This window comes from Podarcis liolepis (genome assembly GCF_965112155.1).
Source record: "Podarcis liolepis genome assembly, chromosome: 14".
NCBI lineage: Eukaryota > Metazoa > Chordata > Lepidosauria > Squamata > Lacertidae > Podarcis > Podarcis liolepis.
In genome coordinates this window covers 34437990-34459880 of record NC_139569.1, presented here as the reverse complement: position 1 = coordinate 34459880, position 21891 = coordinate 34437990, and the positions used below count along the sequence as shown (strand labels likewise).

The 21891-nt window shown below is 42.9% G+C and overlaps 1 protein-coding gene across 2 annotated transcripts in view; it reads right to left on the bottom strand.

The window, feature by feature from the left end:
* The window catches only part of AGBL1 (AGBL carboxypeptidase 1), a 402258-nt gene that overhangs the window by 367282 nt on the left and 13085 nt on the right, over positions 1 to 21891 (bottom strand). For both annotated transcript variants that reach the window (XM_083475009.1, XM_083475010.1), the window contains exons 2-3: positions 1384 to 1447; positions 483 to 629 (exon numbers count right to left, since the gene is read on the bottom strand). In XM_083475009.1, coding sequence (XP_083331135.1) covers positions 483 to 629; positions 1384 to 1447 — 211 coding nt within the window. The remainder of the gene's footprint in view (positions 1 to 482; positions 630 to 1383; positions 1448 to 21891) is intronic.

Genomic DNA, 21891 nt, shown 5'->3' with positions numbered 1-21891 from the left:
TGAGATGTGGGACACAAGGTAAAAGCTAAAAGGTAAAGGACCCCTGGACGGTTAAGTACAGTCAAAGGTGACTATGGGGTGTGATGCTCATCTCACTTTCAGGCCGAGGGAGTCAGCGTTTGTCCACAGACAGCTTTCCCGGTCATGTGGCCAGCATGACTAAACCATTTCTGGCACACAGAGGACTGTGACGGAAACCAGAGCACATGGAAACACCATTTACCTTCCCGCAACATTGGTACCTATTTATCTACTTGCACTGGTGTGCTTTTGAACTGCTAGGTTGACAGGAGTTGGGCAGAGCAACGGGAGCTCACCCCGCTGCAGGGATTCAAACCGCTGACCTTCCGATCGACAAGCCCAAGAGGCTCAGTGGTTTAGACCACAGCGCCACCCGCATCCCTATGTGGAACGCAATGACACAGCTAGCAACACAGCATCGCAATACTGATGGACATGCACCCATGGTTCAGCAGCTGTACCTTTTTGGCCAACTTTGGCCAGCAGGCGAAACAAGGGCAAGAGGATGTCATAGTCTGGTGTGGGAGTTTGTGTCGCATTCACCAGAGCCTGCAGAAGTGCTTCGCTGCCGCCTTTGCTAATTGTATAGTGAAGCCTCCTGTTCGTCCCTAAGTGGAAGCAAGAAAATGGAATAGTTGCCAAGTCCTTTCCCTACCACACATAAACATACAAGCAAATCTTCAAGTCCAACAAGACCCCTGAAAACTCAGAGTGGCTTTCACATTATTTTTTATTTACTTACTTACTTATCTCAACAATCTGTATACCACATAATCACAGTCACCTCTCAGTGGTGTAAAGGAGACTTGATGCAATAGGGCTGAGAGTAAGTTAAAACTTACTATGTTTTTATATTTTATTATGTTTTTATAGTCTGCTGAAAGTTGCCCAGAGTGGCTGGGGAAATGCAGCCAGATGGGTGGGGAATAATAATAATAATAATAATAATAATAATAATAATAATAATAATAATAATAATAATAATAATATCAGAATTCAGCCTGTTGGGCTAATAATAATAACAATAATAATATAGATTTTCAGTTTGAGTCTGTCTGACCTCAATTCCCCATTCACTCTAATGGACCAGCCTTCACTAGAGGGCACCCAGAAAGACTGCACAAAAGTGAAAACAGTGTCATGATTTGTAGAATGAATGAAAGGGCACTCACAAAACTCATCAGCCACCCAGGAAAAAAGGATAAAGTGAAACAAACAAAAACAAAAACCGACCCATAAGTTTTACTGAAAAAAGTTCCCTCCCTTTTTCTAATATTCAAATGCAATATTTCTTTTCTCATTAATTGATGGGGAAGGGATTTTTGGCAATGCACTACATGAAATGTTCACTTTTCCACTTACCAACAGAAAGGAGGCATGTGAGAACACCCAGGATATTCAGAATCACATCCTTATCATAGGAACTCTGCAATATGTAAAGACATTGTTGTAAATGCTATGGTGCATGCCAAAAAGGAATACACAAAGCGCTCTCTCTCTCCCTCTCCCCCACTTTATGAACCCTTTGGGTAAAATGGAATACGGAGAGAAGTTCCACAGAGAAGAGACAAATGATGGGTATTCAACAGTGGAACAGATTCCCATGAGAGGTGGCGGACTCTCCTTCCTTGGAGACTTTTAAGCAGGGGTTGGGTGGCCATTTGTCATGCATGATCTAGTTGAGATTCCTGCATTGCAGGGGGTTGGACTAGATGACCCTTGGGGTCCCTTCCAACTCTACAATTCTAGGATTCATGTGTCACATGCCGCCTGGCATGTGATCACTCTTCACTGTCTTGGAGCATTTGCTGATATCCACATTTAAGAGCTGCTGGGACGGTAAGAGAAATCAAGAGTACAAAAACAGCCGAGTGCCTTCTGGCACCTGAAAACTAAACAAGTTTATTACAGTAAATATCTTCATAAACTGTAGCAACACAGGAAAGTGCTTTATACTGGCTCGGATCATTTGATCCACCTAAATATTTTTTTTAAAAAAAGGTAAAGGGATCCACCTAGCTCAGCATTGTCTATGCCAGCGTTTCCCAAACTTGAGTCTCCAGCTGTTTTTGGACTACAACTCCCATCATCCCTAGCTAGCAGGACCAGTGTCAGGGTTGTTGGGAACTGTGGTCCAAAAACAGTTGGAGACTCAAGTTTGGGAAACCCTGGTCTATGCTGACTGGAAGCAGCTGTCCAGGGTTACAGATCAGAAGCCTTACCCAGCCCAACTTGGAGAGGTCATGCAAAGCAGATGTTCTACCACTGAGCAATGTCCCTTCCCCAACCACAGCAGGGGGTGAGGAACCTCAAGCCTGAGGGCCAAATGTAGTCATCTAGGCCTCTCTGTCTTGCCGGTAGCATTCTTAACAGACTACATCCCTTTCGACAGCCTGTTCTGCACCTTCTTCATGTAATCGTGGGCAATTTGCCCATTCATAAATAAGCAGAAATTGCAGCTTTGAGTAACACCCAAATACTTTTGAAATGAAGCTGCCTGCCATTGCTGATGCTTAATGCTAGATGAAGCACTCAGACACATTTTTCCCCTTCAGATCCTGTAGGGGGCTGGTTTAAAATGTGTTGTTTTTGTTTCCACTGGGTAACATGTTTGAATCTCAGATCAGCTGCTCAGCAAGTCGCCAAAAAAAACCACCTTATGTCATCACCGCTTGTGTTAATGGCTTAGGCAACAGGCAATCCAATCAGCTAAAATAAACAACTCAGTGCAATAGGAGCATAAATCAACACAGTCTTTATTGCTGAAATCTAACCATGAAATCCGTCCACCTGGTGAAGAAAATGATACAGTACCCGCCCCCTAAGGTTTGCAAAGTGACTGGTCAACTTGATCAGGGATGAGCACCATAGGTCTAAGGCTCAAATGCAGACCTCACTACCTGTCCCTTGAGGCTCCTCAAAAGCCACACATCTTATTAGGTGCCCTGCTCTGCTGTTCAGCAACATAAGGCACAGCCCAACCCTAGTGGAACAAGGCAAGCTCTAGGGTAGACAAAGCTCTGGAACCATACTAGCAAGGAACAAGCCGAAACTGAGCCCTTATATAGTAGATGCAACCTGATTGTTAGCACTGCCTGTGCTGCATGTTGCTGCTTGACTTAAAGTGGCCCACTCTTCTCCAGTAATCTCCTACTGTGATAGATTTTGGGGAGGGGGGCTTCAGGATCTCCTGGATCTTCAAAAGCAGAGTCTTCTGAATCAGAAGAAGGCAGTGCCACATCATCAGGCTGGGGGGGTGTTCATCTGATAGCAGAGCTTCTGGGGCTGGCGTTGCTCAGCCTTCCCCACAAGTCCTTGCCTCCATTACTTAGTAAAAAGGAATCTGACTCCTGGTCCCTGACACCAGGGAATATATTTCTATAATGGGATGCAAATAAAAACTTCTGTGTGTGTGTATTAGTTTTATGGCATTTCTGTGGGTGTGTCTACATGTTACAAGGTAATATGGTCAGAAACCCTATGTGAATGTCATAATATTAGTGCAATGGGACATTTCTGGGAGAGAATCACTAAGTAGAAGGGGATGTACTGATTCTCCCTTACAAAGACCCTCACCACATCCTGGCTATGACACTGAAAGTAAACCTAAATGGAAGGAATTTGCGCGGTAGTAGAGACTGGCTAGGGGAAATCCAATAGGTGTTTAAGTGGTTGTGTATGGGACAGGTTTAAGAACCTCCCATTCTTCCATACCCTGTTACTTTTGCAAAAGTGTTTTTGAGAACATGTGTACTGTCACCTTGAGACACCCAGAAAGTGTGTGCTGCTGATCAAACCCAACTTATGGGGAAGGAAAGAAGCAAAACACATAAGAAATTTAGCTCAGGAAAGGAATGCATGACTTCATCTTCCAGACAAGGGGTGGAATATCTGGGGTTGGCAAATCCCAAAATACATGGCTACAAGGCTTCAGGCAGCACTTGAAGTTGCTCCTTCCTTCACCTCTTTCTACATAATTCCCTTTGTCGGAGTTGCTGTTCTGACACTGCTGGCTCCATTGAGTGTTTGTGCTAAATTCAAACGCGAGAAGCAGATCAAAGCCATGCAGAAGTCAAGGTAGCTCTGTTTGTGCCTGATTTAAAGTCACAGAAGAGAAAAGGAAATCTTAGGCAGGGCTGGGTATTCAGCACCAAGGACAGCCAACTCTTGCCACTAAATAAAGTAGGGATGGGGGGGGGATTCAGGTTGGATCCCGCTTTAATGTGAACCTACCTAAATTCACACACCCTGAAACAATACACAAACTGAAGCACAGCTATCCTGAGAAATCTGCAATTCAAAAACTGGTGCCTTGTTGAAGTCAACCCGTTGGTATTTGTGGCTCAGTGGTAGGAATGTGGTTCAATTTGCATTTCCATACAAACCTACCTAATTCACAGTTCTGGAAATGATACACAAACCAAAATACTGCTACCCTTCAAAATTCACACTTCCCTGAATTTTCCAATGTAGTTCTCCAAGCCAAAAAAAAAATGTGTACAGAAAAAGTATACACATTAGAGGTCTGCATAAAAATACAGATAATGCTTAAAATAATGTACAAAAAGGCATTAAACTAAAACAAAGTGCGTACAAAAACGTGTTTTAGGAGAAATGTCCACTATAATGGTGATGAATTTTCAGGAGAACATTTCAAGAAGAAAAAAATGCAAGCTGATGCAGAAATGAACTCAAGAGTGGGAAATGACAAAATGTGGAGAAACTGAAAGTTCACCCATCTTTAACACAAGGCATCATAATTGTTGGGGCTGGGCTACTGGCAGCAGTCTGGAGTTGAGCTAGGAGCCCAATGCTTGGAACTGTGGGATCATCCAGTAGTCAGAACCAAATGGAAACCAAAGAGTACAGAGTAAATCATGGGGCAGGGTCAAGAAGCAAGTCACAAGTTAGGACTGAAGAGCACATCAGGATGGAAGGACAAATGAAGAGGCAGCAGTTGTCAGAGGTATTTCTGGGAGAAGGTCAATGCTGAGGTTGGGGATTATGGGCATGACCCTCCTTTCCCTTCAGTATATATCTGGGGAACACTCCTGTGTCAGTCCCAAGGCATTAAATGTATCCAGACTGCATTAATCACACAAAACCAGTCCACATGTTTCCAAGTGTGATCACATCTTGGAGTAAAGGGAAGACCAAGAAGAGAAATAGAACCAAATCCTCCTATTTTATTCAGTGGGATATTTATCAATAAATATTTTATTTGATGTGAAGGAGGAGAAGAAAATCGCTTTATCTTCCTCAGGGTCATATCAAACGAGCAATTAAAAAATAAAATGCTCTTCCAAGACTGAAGCTGGGCGATGGGTGGGAGAAAACAGGGTTTTTTTGTATTCTCTTTGTATATTAATAATGACTTTTGATTTTTTTAACATTGCAACAAAATCATTGCTAACATCAGCACCACAAAATGGTTTGCCACATATTAAATAGCTGTATGTTAGCCAAACATGAAATGTCCTTTGTTACGTGAGAAATATTTCCCCATAGTTCTACAAATCAACTCCTCTTTTTCCCCTAACACTATTAGAGAGCAATCCTAACCAGCACCAAAGGATAGGTTGGAAGTTGTCTTCCCCCAGTGGAAAGGAGTTCCACCAGAAGGACAGAAGCACTGTGCAACATGCCCTTGGCATATGCAGGGAAAGCTCCAATCCAGTGTTCCCACGGAAGTACCCACAGAGGGAGAAACTCTCCACTGCCAGGAGGCTAAGTGCATAGCTGTACCCTTCCTCACTATCCATCTCTGCTTTAAAGCGAGATTTGGTTCATCGGAACATGATGCTTGGGAATGGCTGTGGAAACTCCACCAGCATCAATTCTCCTGGACCCACTTCTAATGCATTTCTCAAAGCATCCAGTGTTCAAAGCAAAGTTTAGCTGGGTCTTTCTCCAGCTTTTTAAACTACCCCTTCCAATTCTAGTTCCCAGGTCTTTGAGGGCTGTAGTTTTTTCCTGACGTTTGCAATGCCATGGGTTTTTATCGTATTCAGAGTGAATACACATTTCATTCAAAGTCCCACTGCATCCTAGAATTTGCAGAATCAGGGCAAACTAAGACCTTTCCAGTCAAAGAATGTCAATTTATTCAACTGACCTACTGAGCCCTGACCTGGCACCAGCTATGAACCTCTCAGAGGACAAACCAGACAGACTGAACACTTTGAGAAGCAGGCAGGTCCCCTTGAATCCAAAGCTAAGGATATTGGGGCTCTCTTGGTTGATACCATGAAGAACCTCTGAAACTCTAAGAGGAGGAGGTAGAGAAGCCCCCACTCCAATTTCCAACAGCCTTGGTGCCAAAAGCTTTCAGTCCAACCTGAGGAACAATGGCACAGTATGCATCTATGGGCCCAGAGTTATCTGTCTACACAAAGCTCTACTTTGCCTTTTCATCTGCAGGTGTGTCAGTGCTGGACCATAGTCTTGCCTCGGTAATGGACTGGATGAGAGTCAATAAACTGAAACTCAATCCAGATAAGAGTAAGGCACTGTTAGTGGGTTGTTTCCTTGACCGGATGGATGGGAGGCTGCCTGCCCTTGAAGGGGCTACAGTCCCTCTGAAGGAGCAGATACGCTGCTTGGGGGTACTCCTGGACCCATTGCTGTTGCTTAAGGCTCAGGGAGTTTAGTGGCGCAGAGTGCCTTCCATCAGCTTAATTCTGTCATCTATGTGCTCTGGTAACCTCTAGGTCAGATTAATGTGACCTGTTACTATGAAGATGGTTCAGAAACTTCAGCTAGTTCAGAATCAGTGACGTAGCATGGGTGGGCTGGGGGGGGCATGGCGCTTTTCTTGAGGGGGTGCAAACAGAGGCAGCTTCCTCACACAAAGGCCCAACACTGCCAATTGCAACTCCATCTATGGGTCAAACCTAAGCCGAGGGCAGAGAGAGGAGAGTGGGCGGCAACACTGCCACCCGCTAAGGCAGCTTTCTCACACCCAGCCGCAACTCCACTTCCAGGTCAAGCTTGACCCAGGGAAAGAGAGAGGTTCTTTATCACGAGTGTCTACTTCTTAGGGGTTTAGTCTTGTTTTAAATGTAGTTGTTGTTTGGTGTGTTTAACTGTTTTTAAACATCTTGTGTATAAATTGCCTTGAGACAGTGCTTTAGGAGGTGATTAATAAATTAATTAAGGGATGTGGGTGGCACTGTGGTCTAAACCACAGAGCCCAGGGCTTGCCGATCAGAAGGTCGGCAGTTCGAATCCCCATGATGGGGTGAGTTCCCACTGCTCGGTCCCTGCTCCTCCCAACCTAGCAGTTCAAAGTGCAAGTAGATAAATAGGTACCACTCCGGCGGGAAGGTAAATGGCATTTCCGTGCACTGCTCTGGTTCGCCAGAAGTGACTTAGTCATGCTGGCCACATGACCCGGAAGCTGTTGTCCGCAACTGGACCTAACATTCAGGGGTCCCTTTACCTTTAAATAAATTAATTGCATTAATATCATTATTATTAATTGTCTGGGCTTTTCTGCATGGATCAGGCAGAACCTTCTAAATGGCTTGGCATGTGCAAATGGAGAATAGTGTAGGCTCCTCTGTCCTTTCGCCAAACCAAAGTGGCCCTCAACCCAGCATTTCTATTTTGGCCTCAGCAAAAGTAGGCCAAATAAATGCAATGGAGCCTATTTAAAGGTGATGAAAGGGGGCTCTTGAGGCTCAATACAGACATATTAAGTAACAACTTTAATCCTCCAAGAAAAGTGCCCACAGCTGAAGAGGATCGTGTATCCTTCAAACTGTACATTGTGCATCTATGGAGGTTTTTCCAGAACAGGACATGCAGTTGACAAGTTCTCATTCTCTGGTCCTCAAAATTGCTATACAAAAAGTGGCTTCGCACATTACCAAATGTTGACGCGGGACGGAGTCCCTGTTTGCATCTCCTTGTGCACATAAAGGGATGTACAGCATGTATAGAAGGTTGAGTAGACACCATACCCTTGTGCTGTAATTTTTTACACAGGTGTCTGACCTCCACACATAAGGACCAAGGTGTGGGTTTTGCATTCTTTTCCAACATGGGCACAACTTTTGCAAACCATCACAAATGCCTCCAGCTCCTCAAAATTAGAAGTTTGCAGGTGTGTGCAAAGAAAGAAGAGGGGATTGCCACATTACATGTGTGGCTGGTTGCCATGCCCATGCTTCATTGGCAATGTTTAAAATGCCCCCATGCCCCTCCTGGAGATAAACTTGAAACTGAGCCAAAGCATCTGCTATTGAGACTATTGCACAGGAGTCTTTCGCTGTTTACTCCTGATTTCAGGTCTCTTCCTCTGTTGTTTTTCTCCTCTGGCCTTTTCTGCACTATACATTTAAAGCAGTATTATACTGCTCTAAACATGCAAGGCTTTGTTTGTTAAGGGTCCTGAGAGTAACTGGGAAACCCCTATTCCCTTCACAAACCTACAGTTTCCAGAGTGGTTTAACAATCAATCCATCTTCCCAGTAGTGGGGTGGGAGAATGGGGGGGGGGGATCACATCTGACAACCAATGTGCCCCTTTGGTTCCAGATAGCACATGGGTAGACAAGTCTTAAAAGCCCGGGACACAAATTTTAATGGTCTTCTAGCAGCTATGGTGGCTCACTTACAGAAGTAATGTATTTAGAAGTAATGTATTTAGTATTCTCTGGAAGTGTATACTCAATTCTGACCAAACTAGGCCTCCTAGAGCAAAATATACACCAGGAGTTTGGTCAGAATCGAGTCTATACTTCCAGAGTTAATGCTAAACACATCACTTCTGGTAAATGAGCTGCTAGAGGGCTGTGAAAATTTGGGTCCCAGGCTTTTTAGACTCATCTACCCATATACTTTCTGAAACCAAAGGAGGGCATTCAGCTCTCCTACCCCACAACAGGGTTCTCTGAGAATTGTAGCTGTGTGAGCAGAAGAGAGGTCTCCTCCTAATAACTCCCAGAAACCTTAACAAACGACAGTTCCCATGTTCTTTGGGGGAAGTCATGACTATTTAAAGTGGTAAGATACTCCTTTGAAGGGACCTCTGTCAATTTTTAGATTGTAACCACCTCGGGGGGCAGAAACCTGGCCTCTTGTACTCAGTAAAGTGCCATGCCACCTGGTGGCATTTTGTGAAAAATAATTTATGCATTTTCTACATCATATGCTACATCTCCTTGGTTGCTAATCCATAACTGATACAGTGCATTGATATCTCATATCATCTCCTCATTTGAATTTTTGCTGATGTGGCATTAGATCTAGCAATTTAATAAAAGATAGGGAAGTGTTGGATTAAATGACTCTTTGTTCCAATCTCTCTTTAGAAACTGAAAAGCATTTTGAAGTTCAAAATATCCTGGGGTAGCCAAGGGCCTGATTGGAAGGTTCTGAGGGCCAGATGGGAGCCATAGGCTACCATAAGCAGATTCCTAGTGCCCAGACATGGGGCAATTCCACCCTTCAGGACTGGAATTAGGAAGGAACTTGCAACTGAAAGTAATCTCACTGCAACACTCTTTGGTCCATGACGGATAACTGCAAAAACTAGACTCGGTAGCATCAAATCTTGTGAGTCCCTTTTTGTAAACTTAATTGCTTTTCTCCTTTGTTCTCACTCTGGGGTGTGAAGGTTTTTAAAAGATGATTTTTAAAAAACAAAATAGTGCCTCTATGCAAGCTCCCCAGACACCCCTTGAATTGCTTTATGCTGTTTCCCTCCCTTCCGTTACTAATGCATTTTTAATCACACAATTATTTTATTATGCGGTACTTGTCATAAAACACACTATTGTCTAACCTTAAAAGGAGTCTCATCAAATTAGACTATTGAGAGAATCAAAGAAATCTGAAAGAAAATCAAAACACCTGATACTTTGCAAGCAGCGTTTTCAACTTTTCCCCCCTCCCATTAATGTTTCTCATGTTCTTTCAAAAACAAGAAACCCAATTTTCTCTCGGGGGTAACCTTTTATTTCATAATAGGCTTGCTTATAATATACTTCACCTTAACATTTGTTCTCATCATTCGTTTCTTTTTAGTTAATGCATTTTTGTGTCTTTATGTGAACTCTCATTTGTTGAGGGCTGCTGTTTTTCTCCCAGCTGAAACTCTTTCATATGCTGTTAACCAGGTTCTTTAAAATGTGATTTGGGGGACTTTTTAATGACAATAATCTATGTGCAGGTCAGTCCGAAGCAAAATCTTTATTAGGGTGGCTTTGAGCCAACAATTTTAAAGCTATGACTCCCTTAAACCCTGCATGCAAATCATTTAAACTGTGTTCCACTTGAGAGTCAAATCTGGGCTGACTTCGAAGGAGAAAGGAAAGCTCCTAGGTGGGAGGTGGGAGGGTCCACCATTTTCTGTGTGAGACAAGGGTTAAGGGCTACCTTTGTGAGACGACTCTGGGTTTTCTCTTCTCTATTCTCCCTCTGTTTTGTTTTTATTTAGATTAGTTTCTTTTGTCTTAATGTATTATGAAAAAGCTTTCATAAAGTCTTATGGGGGGATGAAATCTGGGCAATGGGAGATGTCAGAAGGGGTTACAAAAAGGCTACAAGATGCCCCTCACACTTTACTTCCATTACAAACCATCTTTTTGTGAAAAAAACGAATGCCAAACCATGGTGCTCATTGAGCTCTTATATGCTCTGTCTTGCTTGGGAAGCAATACTCTTTTTTTTTTTATATAAAATTTTTATTGGTTTTACAGAATTTTTTAAGAAAAACAAACAAACACTTAAAAAGACAAACATACACGTATAGTTTCAAACATATTTTCATAAACCTCTTTTCTTGGACTTCCCCATACCCCCCCTCTCTGCATCCCAATGTCCATAATTCTACAAGCAACTCCCAATTGTTACTTTCCAATCTCTGTCATCTTAGTCCTCTTTTGTATTCTAACCTTATATCCCTGTACCCCTTTGTTTCTGAAAACCACAACATTTTAACATTCATTAAGTTTATAGTAGTCCTTAAGATAACTTTTAAATTTTCTCCATTCTTCTTCCACCGTCTCTTTTCGTTGGTCACGGATTCTGCCTGTCATCTCGGCCAATGTCATATAGTCCATCACTTTCATCTGCCATTCTTCCAGAGTGGGTAAATCTTGTGTCTTCCAATACTTTGCGATGAGTATTCTTGCTGCTGTTGTAGCGTACATGAAAAAAGTTCTATCCTTCTTTGTCACCAATTGGCCGACAATGCCCAAGAGAAAGGCCTCTGGTTTTTTAGGAAAGGTACATTTAAGTACCTTTTTCATTTCATTATAAATCGTTTCCCAGAAGGCCTTAATCTTCGGGCATGTCCACCAAAGGTGGTAGAAGGTACCTTCAGTCTCTTTACACTTCCAACATTTGTTATCGGGCAAATGATAGATTTTTGCCAGCTTGACTGGGGTCATGTACCACCTATAAACCATTTTCATAATGTTTTCCTTTAAGGCATTACATGCCGTAAACTTAATGCCGGTGTTCCATAACCATTCCCAGTCAGCTGACATAATGTTGTGTCCAACATCCTGTGCCCACTTAATCATAGCCGATTTAACTGTTTCATCCTGTGTATTCCATTTCAGCAACAAGTTATACATTCTAGATAAATTCTTAGTATTGGGTTCTAACAGTTCGGTTTCTAATTTTGATTTTTCCACCTGGAAACCGATTTTCCTGTCCTGTTTGAAAAATTCCACTATTTGACGATATTGAAACCAATTTTGTACTTTATATTTCAATTTCTCATGACTTTGGAGTTTGAACTTATCTCCATCCTGTTCTAAAATTTCCCAATACTTCGGCCATCCGACCTCCATATTGAGTTTCTTCACTGCTTTAGCCTCCACTGGTGACACCCATCTAGGGGTTTTATTTTCCAATAGATCTTTATATCTTATCCAAACATTAAACAATGCTTTTCTGACAATGTGATTTTTAAAGGCACTGTTAACTTTGTCATACCAAAGATATGCATGCCAACCAAAAGCATTATTAAAACCTTCCAGATCCAAAATGTCCGTGTTCTCGAGGAGCATCCATTCTTTCAGCCAGCAAAAAGCTGCTGCCTCATAGTACAATTTTAAGTCCGGCAGGGCAAAACCCCCTCTTTCTTTAGCATCTGTCAATATTTTAAATTTAATTCTGGGCTTTTTGCCCTGCCAGACAAATTTCGAGATATCTTTCTGCCACCTCTTAAAGCATTCCATCTTGTCAAGAATCTGCAAGGTCTGAAACAGAAATAACATTCTAGGCAATACATTCATTTTGATCACTGCGATTCGGCCTAACATTGACAATTTCAAATTTGACCATATTTCTAGATCTTTTTTAATTTCTGACCAACATTTTTCATAGTTGTCCTTATACAAATTCACATTTTTAGATGTTAAGTAAACCCCTAGGTATTTCACCTTCTTGACCACTGTCAAACCTGTCTCCTCTTGAAATTTCTCCTTTTCCATATCTGTTAAGTTTTTCCCTAAGACTTTAGTTTTTTGTTTATTCAACTTAAATCCAGCTACCTGGCCAAACTGTTGTATTATTTCTAAAACCTTTTTCGTACTAGTGTTTGGCTCTTGCAAAGTCAATACTAGGTCATCTGCAAACGCTCTTAACTTATAATGTTTAGCTCCGACCTGCACTCCTTTAACCTGCTGGTCATTTCTTATCATGTTCAGCAGCACCTCCAGAACTGAAATAAAAAGTAATGGGGAAATTGGGCACCCCTGTCGTGTTCCTTTTTCTATCTTAAGTTCCTCAGTCACAACATTGTTTACAATGAGTTTAGCTTTTTGTTCAGAATATATTGCAGCCATACCATTCTCAAAACCCTGGCCTACCCCCATCCCATGAAGATTCTTCCTCATAAAACTCCAAGAAATATTATCAAAGGCTTTCTCCGCATCCACAAAGATCAGTACTGCTTTAGTGTTTATATTCACCTCTAGCTTTTCCAGAATGTCTATTACATTCCTTACATTATCTGCTAGGTGTCTTTTAGGGAGAAAGCCTGCTTGGTCCTTATGAATCTTCTCCATCAACACTCTTTTAAATCTTTTTGCCAAAATGTCTGCAAAAATTTTGTAATCCACATTAAGCAATGATATTGGGCGGTAGTTCTTAAGTTGGGTCTTTTCAGTCTCTGACTTTGGTATGAGTGAAATATATGCTTCTTTCCACGATTCAGGTGCCCTTTTTCCCTCAAGGATCTCGTTACAAACTTCTCTTAATGGTTGAGTCAGCCATTCCTTCAGCGATTTGTAGTATCTGGAAGTCAGTCCATCTGGTCCTGGAGATTTGCCCAATTGCATATTCTGAATGGCAGCCTCTATCTCTTGTTCTGAGATTCTCTGGTTCAGATCCATCTTGCTTTGATGAGAGATATTTTGTAGTCCATATTTTCCAAGGAATTTGTCTATATCTTCTTCATTTTGCGGGCCTTGAGTGTAAAGTTTTTTGAAGTAACTCAGAAAGCAGTTTCTAATTTCATTGGGTTTAGATATATTTTTTCCATCCACCTCTAGGCTTGTAACTGTATTTAATTTCTGCCTTTTCTTCAGTTGCCATGCCAAAAGTTTGCCACATTTATTTGCTGATTCAAAAGTCTTTTGCTTCATTTGCTTTATCTTCCATTCAATCTCTTGGTTCATCAATTCCATATATTGTGTTTGATATAACTTGATCTCTCTTAAAATGTCCTGAGACTTTGGTTTTGTTCTTAATTTTCTCTCTCCTTCCTTTATCATTTCCAAAATCTTTTCTTTTTTCTCATTTTGTTTTTTCCTCTTTATTGAATTTTGTTGAATCAAAAATCCTCTCATCACCGCTTTACTTGCATCCCAGATCACTCTTTTCTCCACGTCGGTCCTCAGATTTATTTCAAAATAGTCTTTTAGAGTCTTTTGGGCCTTCGTGAGGATCTCCTTATCTCGAAAGAGGGTGTCATTCATTCTCCATCTAAATTGACCAGTTATTGTAAGTTTCATCTCCATCTTCACGGCATTATGGTCGGAGCAAGTTTTTGGGCAGATTTCCACTTTCTTAATCTTTGGGGCCATACCACTAGTAATCCAAATTTGATCGATTCTGGTCCAGGTCATCATTGCTTGGGAGAAAAAAGTTCCCTCTCTCTCCAGAGGGTTCCTTGTTCTCCATATGTCTATCAAGTCCATATTTTCTGTCATTTCAAAAAAAGTCTTAGGAAGTCTCCCTTCCTTACTAACTGTTAGTCTTTGTGCCTTGTCCATATTAGTGGAGACCACGCCATTCATGTCTCCCATGATTATCATATTGTAATCCAAATAGTCAGTCAGGGTTTCATGAAGTCTCTTAAAGAAGTCAGATTTGCCTTCATTTGGTGCATAAATTCCAACCACTAAAAATTTTTCTCCTTGTATTTGTATCTCCACTGCCAGGTATCTCCCTTGTTCGTCCTTGAATATCATTTTTGGGGCCCATTTCTCTTTCACGTATATTACAACTCCTCTTTTCTTAACTTTATCTGATGAAATAAATTCTTGTCCTAGCCTTTTATTTATAAGTAGTCTCCTGTGGGCTCTAGTTATGTGAGTTTCTTGCAGGCATATCAGGTCCAATTGTTCTCTGTTCAATATATGAAATACTTGTCTTCTCTTCAAAGGCCCATTGAGCCCATTACAATTCCAACTAAGGAATTGCAGAGCCATCTTATTATTTTTCTAAAACTCCTCCAACAGCTCCAAGTTGTTGCTCTTCTTCTGATGGTGGTGGTTTTTGTCCGATCGAGAGATTCAAAATCTCTAGTGCTCTCCTCTGTTCTGCAAGTACGTCCACAGTCCCCTTCTGCAGGTCCTCCTGATTTCTTGCCAAAAATTTGTCCTTATCTTGAATTGTCTTTATTTTCACCTTCTTTGCCTTATAGTCAAATGACAGTCCTTGTGGGAACTTCCACCTAAAGCGGATGGAATTTTTCTTTAACAAAAGAACCAAATCCTTGTAGAAGTTTCTTAAATCCAAAATATATTTTGGAATGTCTTTAAAGATCTGTACAGCTGAATTTCCAATTTGCAAGGCCTTTTCAAAGTGTAGTCCTAATATTTTGTCTCTTTCCTCCTTGGATCTGAGTGTGATCAAGCAGTCTCTTGGGGTCTTTCTGTCTTGCTTTTTACCCAATCTAAAAGCTGTCGTGATTTTAAATTCATCTTCCTCAAGGTCCGAACAATCCACAAACTCCCGTGTCAGATATTCCACAAGATTGTCTCTTTCATTCTCCGGAATCAGTCTTAATTTCAAATTTCTCTCTTTTCTCTGTAACTCCCACAAGGCCAAAGTTGCATCATGCTCATAAACCTTCTTAGCAATCGGCTCTAATTTCTCTTGTGTCTCTCCAGCAGTAGCTTTAGCATCTTCGGCAATTTGACGTGTGGTAGCGTTTTCCTCCACCAATTTATTTATAGATTCTGTGTTCTGGTTTAGTCTTACTGATATTTCTGTTAATTTTTGTGTATTCTCTGAAGTCTGTTTTGTCAAAGACTCCAAAGTTTGGTTTATCTTGAGCAGAGCATCTGTCACAGCTTCCATAGAGGCAGCTGTTCCTTTTTCTTGTCCTGTTGTTCCTGCTGATCCGGCTGTTACGCCTGAAATTGAGCCTCTTTTCTTTGTCTGTTGCTGCTGCAGCTGTTGTTGTTGTTGTTGCTTGGTCTTGGCTCTTGTGACTATCTCTTCTTGTGAGCCACTCATGTCAAGGTCAATTCCCACGGGATCTGTTCCCCGTTGGAAAATTCCACTGTCTTAGGCCGTGCCGGACTTTACTTTATCCTCTAGGGGGAGCAAATCAAAATGGCCATAGAACAGAATATCCAAATACGAAAACAAAGGAGAATGCCCAAAGATGTAAAAAAGGAGATTAACACAGTCAAAGTCAATGTTGGTAGAAACTTATAACTTCAAATTGCCACAGTTGCCCAATTTATACTGTTTCTTCTTATAATGTACTGTAGCCAGGCACTGTGAAAACTTTGTATCACAGTATCACTTTGCAGGAAAAAGTCAGTTCAGTGTCCTAAAAGAGGCAGGCCGTTTCATGCTTTCAATAGGTGAGACAGCAGAGGATTTTTACTTCAAGTAAATCGTGCAATTATTAATCTCATTCACCTCCCCTCTGCCCTGCTAGCTAGAGGGGAGATCAAAGGTCTAAATGTCCGGTTTAGCTGATCAAAGAGTGAGTTTCAACGGATGCAAGTTTAGAGTTCCGTTGCTTTCACTTTCATGCAGTCGGGGGGAGGCAGACTTCCTTGATTTAAATCTCCCCGTTTTTAGCCCAATTTTCAAAATTTAAAGGGTCCCGATTATTTTCCAGCTCTTACTCACGGGAATTCAGTCCGAATTTTCTTTTCAGGAAGGAATCGGCGCTCTCCGCTTATGGCGACGCGGCTTCACTTCGCAGGCTGGGTAGCGACTCTCAGCACCGCGCTCACTCCCGATGTCGATCCGTAGCCTTTAAAAAGGCTCTTTCACGGTACCGGGGGGCGCAAAGGTGCCCACCGAGTCTCCTTGTTCTCAGGCTTCAGCGCCTGGGATTTTAGGGGTCCCCCGCTCGCCGTAGCGGGTAAGACCCGAACTTGCGAAGCAGTCCTTCTCCGGAGCTCGGAGGTAGGACCGCCATTAAGCGCTGGCACCGACCGGAAGTCTCGGAAGCAATGCTCTTTTTGCATACCAGGTCGTACACCAGGTCCCATGAGATCTCATGGAACTGTCCAAGTTCCCGCAAGATCTTGTGGGGCATCCCAGGTATTCTGAAGCCGACATGCAGAGGGGGCTTTGCTTTCCTAGCAAAGCAGAGAGCTTTTAAGCTCTCTGCCTTGCTTGCATTTAACCTGAAGGACTTCAGCCCATGGTCTTCAACCGCATCAGCTCCGCTGCAACAGACCAGGTCCATCAGGCCTCTTTTCTCTCAGCTGTCATCTGGAGGCAGCCATTTTACCAGGGATTGGAAACCGAGTGTTCATTGTATCACCTTTGCTAGATGCCTCACTCCATCACTTCCTGCCTCTGAACTATGGCAGCTGGTCTATACAGGAACAACTATCTAGAAATTGGTGTCTGAGTTTTTAGTTTTATTTTCCTCTTCCCTTCTTGTCCCCCTTTTTCCTTGTGTGTTGTTCATTTTACTGACTGGTTGATAAGAATGTAAGCCTGCAGGTACTTGCAGGTGTCTTGTTTTGATTTAATATAAGCCACTCTGGAAGCCTTTTCTAGCTGAACAGCGGGGTACAAATGCTCTAAATAAATAAACAATATCGTTAAAGTGGCACATAAGTCAATTACACATAAGTTGCAATAGTACCAAATGTTATTTCAGTTTTAGACCGTGGGCTTGCAGGGGGGAGACACACTCTCCTGGGAGCCAAACTGTTTTGGGCCCCCTCAGTATCTTTTGGGAGGGGGCTGGGCACCCCCAATGTTGAGGGGCTGGAGGAGGCTGAGCACTGAGCCAAGTGCAGAGCCGAGCATGGCTCCAGTGGCCAGCTCCTTCTCCTCCTCCAGCTGCTGCAGAGGTGAAGGAGGGTGGAAACATCCTCTTGCGTCCTGACAGTGGCGGCTCCAGGAGGAGGTGGAGGAGGAGCTGCCGGCCATTGAAGCTGCGCAGCCGCCGCATTTGGTTCCATCCCCCAATGTCCTGACATCATGCACACGACGTCCCCCCACCCATCACCCTCACAAGCTGGCACCTCTGCTTGGAAGACTGACATCACTGCTGCCAGAACTTCAAAAGCCAGTTTAGCCAGTCAGAAGCACTTGGGGGTGGGGCATGGGTTGTTAGTTTCTGTGTTTTACCACTGTGCAGTGCTTTTGGAGTCACAGGACTCTGTTTACATTCCAGAGACATTCCAGGCTGTTGGAAGTCTCACGGAAGACAGGAGACGGATGTGATGTTACTGGTTTCCTGTTCCTTTGTTTTCCAGTTGTTCTCTGCCTTCACAGAGAGAGGATGTATTTTTCTTTGCTGTCTGCGTAGATAGTAATAAAGCATAGCCATGTAGCCATAAATCTCATCACTTCCGTGTGCTGCTTTGATTCTCTGCTGAATGGGGTGTGCCTGGAGCCTTATCAGTGGCTCAGGTCGTCAATCACATTGGAGGGCAATTCCGGAGGACAATGAGCTTTATCAGCTCGGTTGAATGCAGATTCTGACATGGAGCAGGGCTTGTGAGGGGTATGACCAAGGGCCACATAGGGAGGCCAGGAGGGCTGCTCCCCCCCCCAATCTGATCTTCCCCACCACTGCTTGAGCAGCAAGAAGTTGTATTTCAAAATTTCTGGAAGGTACCAAATTGGAGGATGCTGCTGTTGCCTCTCTGCTCATTTTCTAAAGTGCTACGGACCAGAAATGCCTCCTTTGTAGATCTCAATACCAACAGGGAATTGGGGGGGGGCTGAAAATATGATGAGAGCTTTTATGATGAGGCCATGAATTTTTCTTTTGGGATAACAAGAGAGAGGGCACTGCAATTGAAGATACCTCTCTCTTTTTCTCATTACGCTCCTTTTCCTGCTTATGCGTAAACTTAGAGAGCCTTACCCAGCAAAGTGGTGCTCCAGACACAATTCTGATAAGATGAGGGATCTATCTGACTTCAGCCGTCCCCTCTGAAACATCCTTCTTTCTTTCTTTTTTACCCAGGCAAAGAGTCACCGCGGCGGATGTGAAGTGGAAGCGCATTTAGGAAATAGATTAGGAGCGAAGGGCGAGCGGAGCTTGTGCTGTACGAGATTGGGCCTGGCTGCATGCATCTCTTATTAACTCACTTGAACTTTGCCTCTCCCCTCTTAACTCTCCTGCTGCTTACCCATGTGGAATGCAGAGTGAACTACAATATCTAATTTATTTCTCTGTCTCCTGTAGGGCCAGGCTATAGCATCACCAGACTAATGTCGCTGTTAAAGCTTGTGCGCGCATGTGTGGATGCAGGTGTCTGGGGGAGACGGGAGAGGGGATTTTTTTTCAGGGGGAACTTGACATAACTCAGCTCTTGCACCTCTCAGGTGGGTGCCATTGCCATTCTAAGAGAAAAAAGGAGACATACATGGTGAGTTCCGGCACCACTTTTCCTAGAAAAATAGCACTAGAGGGGATGATTCAAGCTTTAATACTCTCACTGCAAATTCTAGAGTGTTTTGGAGAGAGGCAAATTTCCACAATGGAAACCCTCCTCCGCAAGTCTCTAATAGGCTCATTTCCTCTTCCTTGCAACTGTTGCTATAGCCCATTTCCTCCCATCTACATCTGGACCCAACTAGTATTATATCTCAAAAGCAGAGGCTGCCAACGTCCTCATCCTGACCATTAGCCCTGGTATATGCATTTTTCTATACATTACTTGGAAGGACAACTGCATTGCGAAATCCAGTGGAATTTCAAAAGACAGCACTGTTTTGGCCCACATATTGTTTTGGAAGGTTTGAATGGGGTACGGTTTCCCTTAAATGTGAACAGAATCTAATCTAAAACCCCACCCCACACCCCTAGCAGTCACACATACGGCATACCCCCCACCTGCAATCTGGAATGCCCAGGAAAATCTTTTCTACTGGAATCAACCCTTTGATTGTATAAACTGGTCCTGGTGTTCATGTACACATATACATAATTGGCCCATTTGTTTCCAGAATAGCAATTTATTCCTGGAAGGATGAAGTACACAGAAAAGCAGCTCAGCTTCCAATGACTTCAGCCATTCAGCATTTTAATCGCAGGAGAAGGTCAGCTGTACCAACCTTCCCTTCCCTGCTGGTGTCCTTCTGTCCATCTGTGCTGCAGACAGGTGGGTAGCTCAGATGCCAACGCAGAAGCATCTGTTCTTCCCACTATTTCCCAACTGCCACCACTCATGCTTCCAGGTAGATCAGTGCAAAGCAGAACAATTGCAACTTCATCTTTCGCAAGAGGCCGTGGCTACCTGATGCTTCCAGTTGCAAAGGCTGTCTAAGGTGGCATTAAATATTCCTTCTTTTCAGCTTTGGCTCTGAATTCATTCAATTTAGCAGGGCTGAAGTATTTCCAAACAGTCACTTATATTATATAAATATGCACTTTTTTCCCAATCATGTTTGGCATGTTCCTGCTTCTCTGCCCTTTCACTCCATGGCCACTATTTTTTCTTTTTCTTTCTCTGCAATTAGTTACAGGGATAATCCCAGCCAATCAGCAATTGTGTCGTGGATGGAATGATGTTACAATGCCAGTGGGTTTTTTCTGGGGGGATGCATAACCCTAAACATTTTGTGAATCTAAGTTTGGCCTCATTGCGGGGCAGTATTTAAATATGAATAGGAAAATGAGAGTACCCCTAAACATTTTTTGGGGGGGAAACACTGCACAATGCTACATAGAATTGCAAAACAAAAACCCCTGACAGCATCTAAAATGAAACATCCAACACAAAACAAACAAACGAAAACCCTGACAGCATCCAAAAACAAAGAAAACATGTCTCAAGATCGGGGGGGGGGGGTATTTTCAGAACAGCCCAACATGTTTCAGCCAAGTGAAATTGAAAAAATGGCCTACAGAGATTTCTGCAAAATATATCTTCCATACAGTTACAAATCAATGTGTAAAGGACATTGAATAACTTTTATTGCACAGATTCCCTAGACCACAGCAGCACAAAGCAAAATACTAAAACGGAAACCAGGAAACAGAATTTGCATAAATGCACATAAAAATCACTACTCAATGTTCGAGATTTGTAATTAGTAAAATTAGCAATCAGGAAAAAATAAAAACATATTAATGTTAAAGCATAAAAAATATTTATAAAATAACACACATTACTGATTTAGTACAAACCATGGTGAACAATGCAAAAGTAAACAAGGAAGACAGCCTGATATAATGAATGATAATAAACTATCAATAAGGGAGTGGCTATTTTTGTGTTAATGAAGGATACTGAACATGTGCAGCAGCGATATAGCTAGCAGATCTCTGCAAGCTGTTTTTCAATTTAACCACATAAGGCCTTTCAACAATTACCGCTCACCCCTTCTGAGAGGTGGGCAGGGTTTGCGACCCAGCACGGGGTTTCCCAGGACCAGGGTGCCACCCACCTTGGCTACAGGGTGGCCTTCACCCCGCCCCCATCCCAGCAGACCAATGGGCTGGGGGCGAGGGCCTGAAAAGGGGTCCCCACCCACTCCCAGCATCTTGAAACAGTGCCACATAGTGAATCAGATCTGGCAATGCTTACTGATGGGGGGAAAAACCTGTAGGAGTGAAAGTCTTGCCATTCATCAAAGCGAAGTGACGTGCTTCAGGTAGGGAAATGGGGTAGATGGAGGCAGGAAATGGAAATAGTTAAACTATGCAATTCGCTCCCACGGGAGGCAGAGATGGCTACCAACCTAGATGGCTTTGAAAGAGTAGGAAAGAGTCCTTGGCCTACAAGGCTCCTAGCAACACTAGCTGTGCCCCGCATCCACAGCTGAAGGCAACAGTGCTTCCAAATGCCAGTTGCTGGAAACCATGAAGTGGGGAATGCACTTGTGTTCAGATCCTGCTAGCTGGATAGGACTAGCTGGGCCCATTGGCCTGATTTAGGCAGCTGTTCTTATGTTCTTGTGTTTCCGGCTCTTGTGGGAGGCACCATTTGTGTTCCACTTGAGGTCACACAATGAGAATGAGCCAGCACCACAACTGAGAGCAAAGGCCATGCTTCCTATATTAGTCACATGGGGACTGCCACTCAATCAGGGATCATACAGTAGGTGGGATGATGTCATAATCCTATTGGGCTGTGTGATGACATCTTAGAGCAAACTCAATAGAAGGGGAGCACAAGGGAGGTTAAAATAAATGAGCAAACATGTGTGTTCCAAAAGTATCTGAAAGGGAGCTATT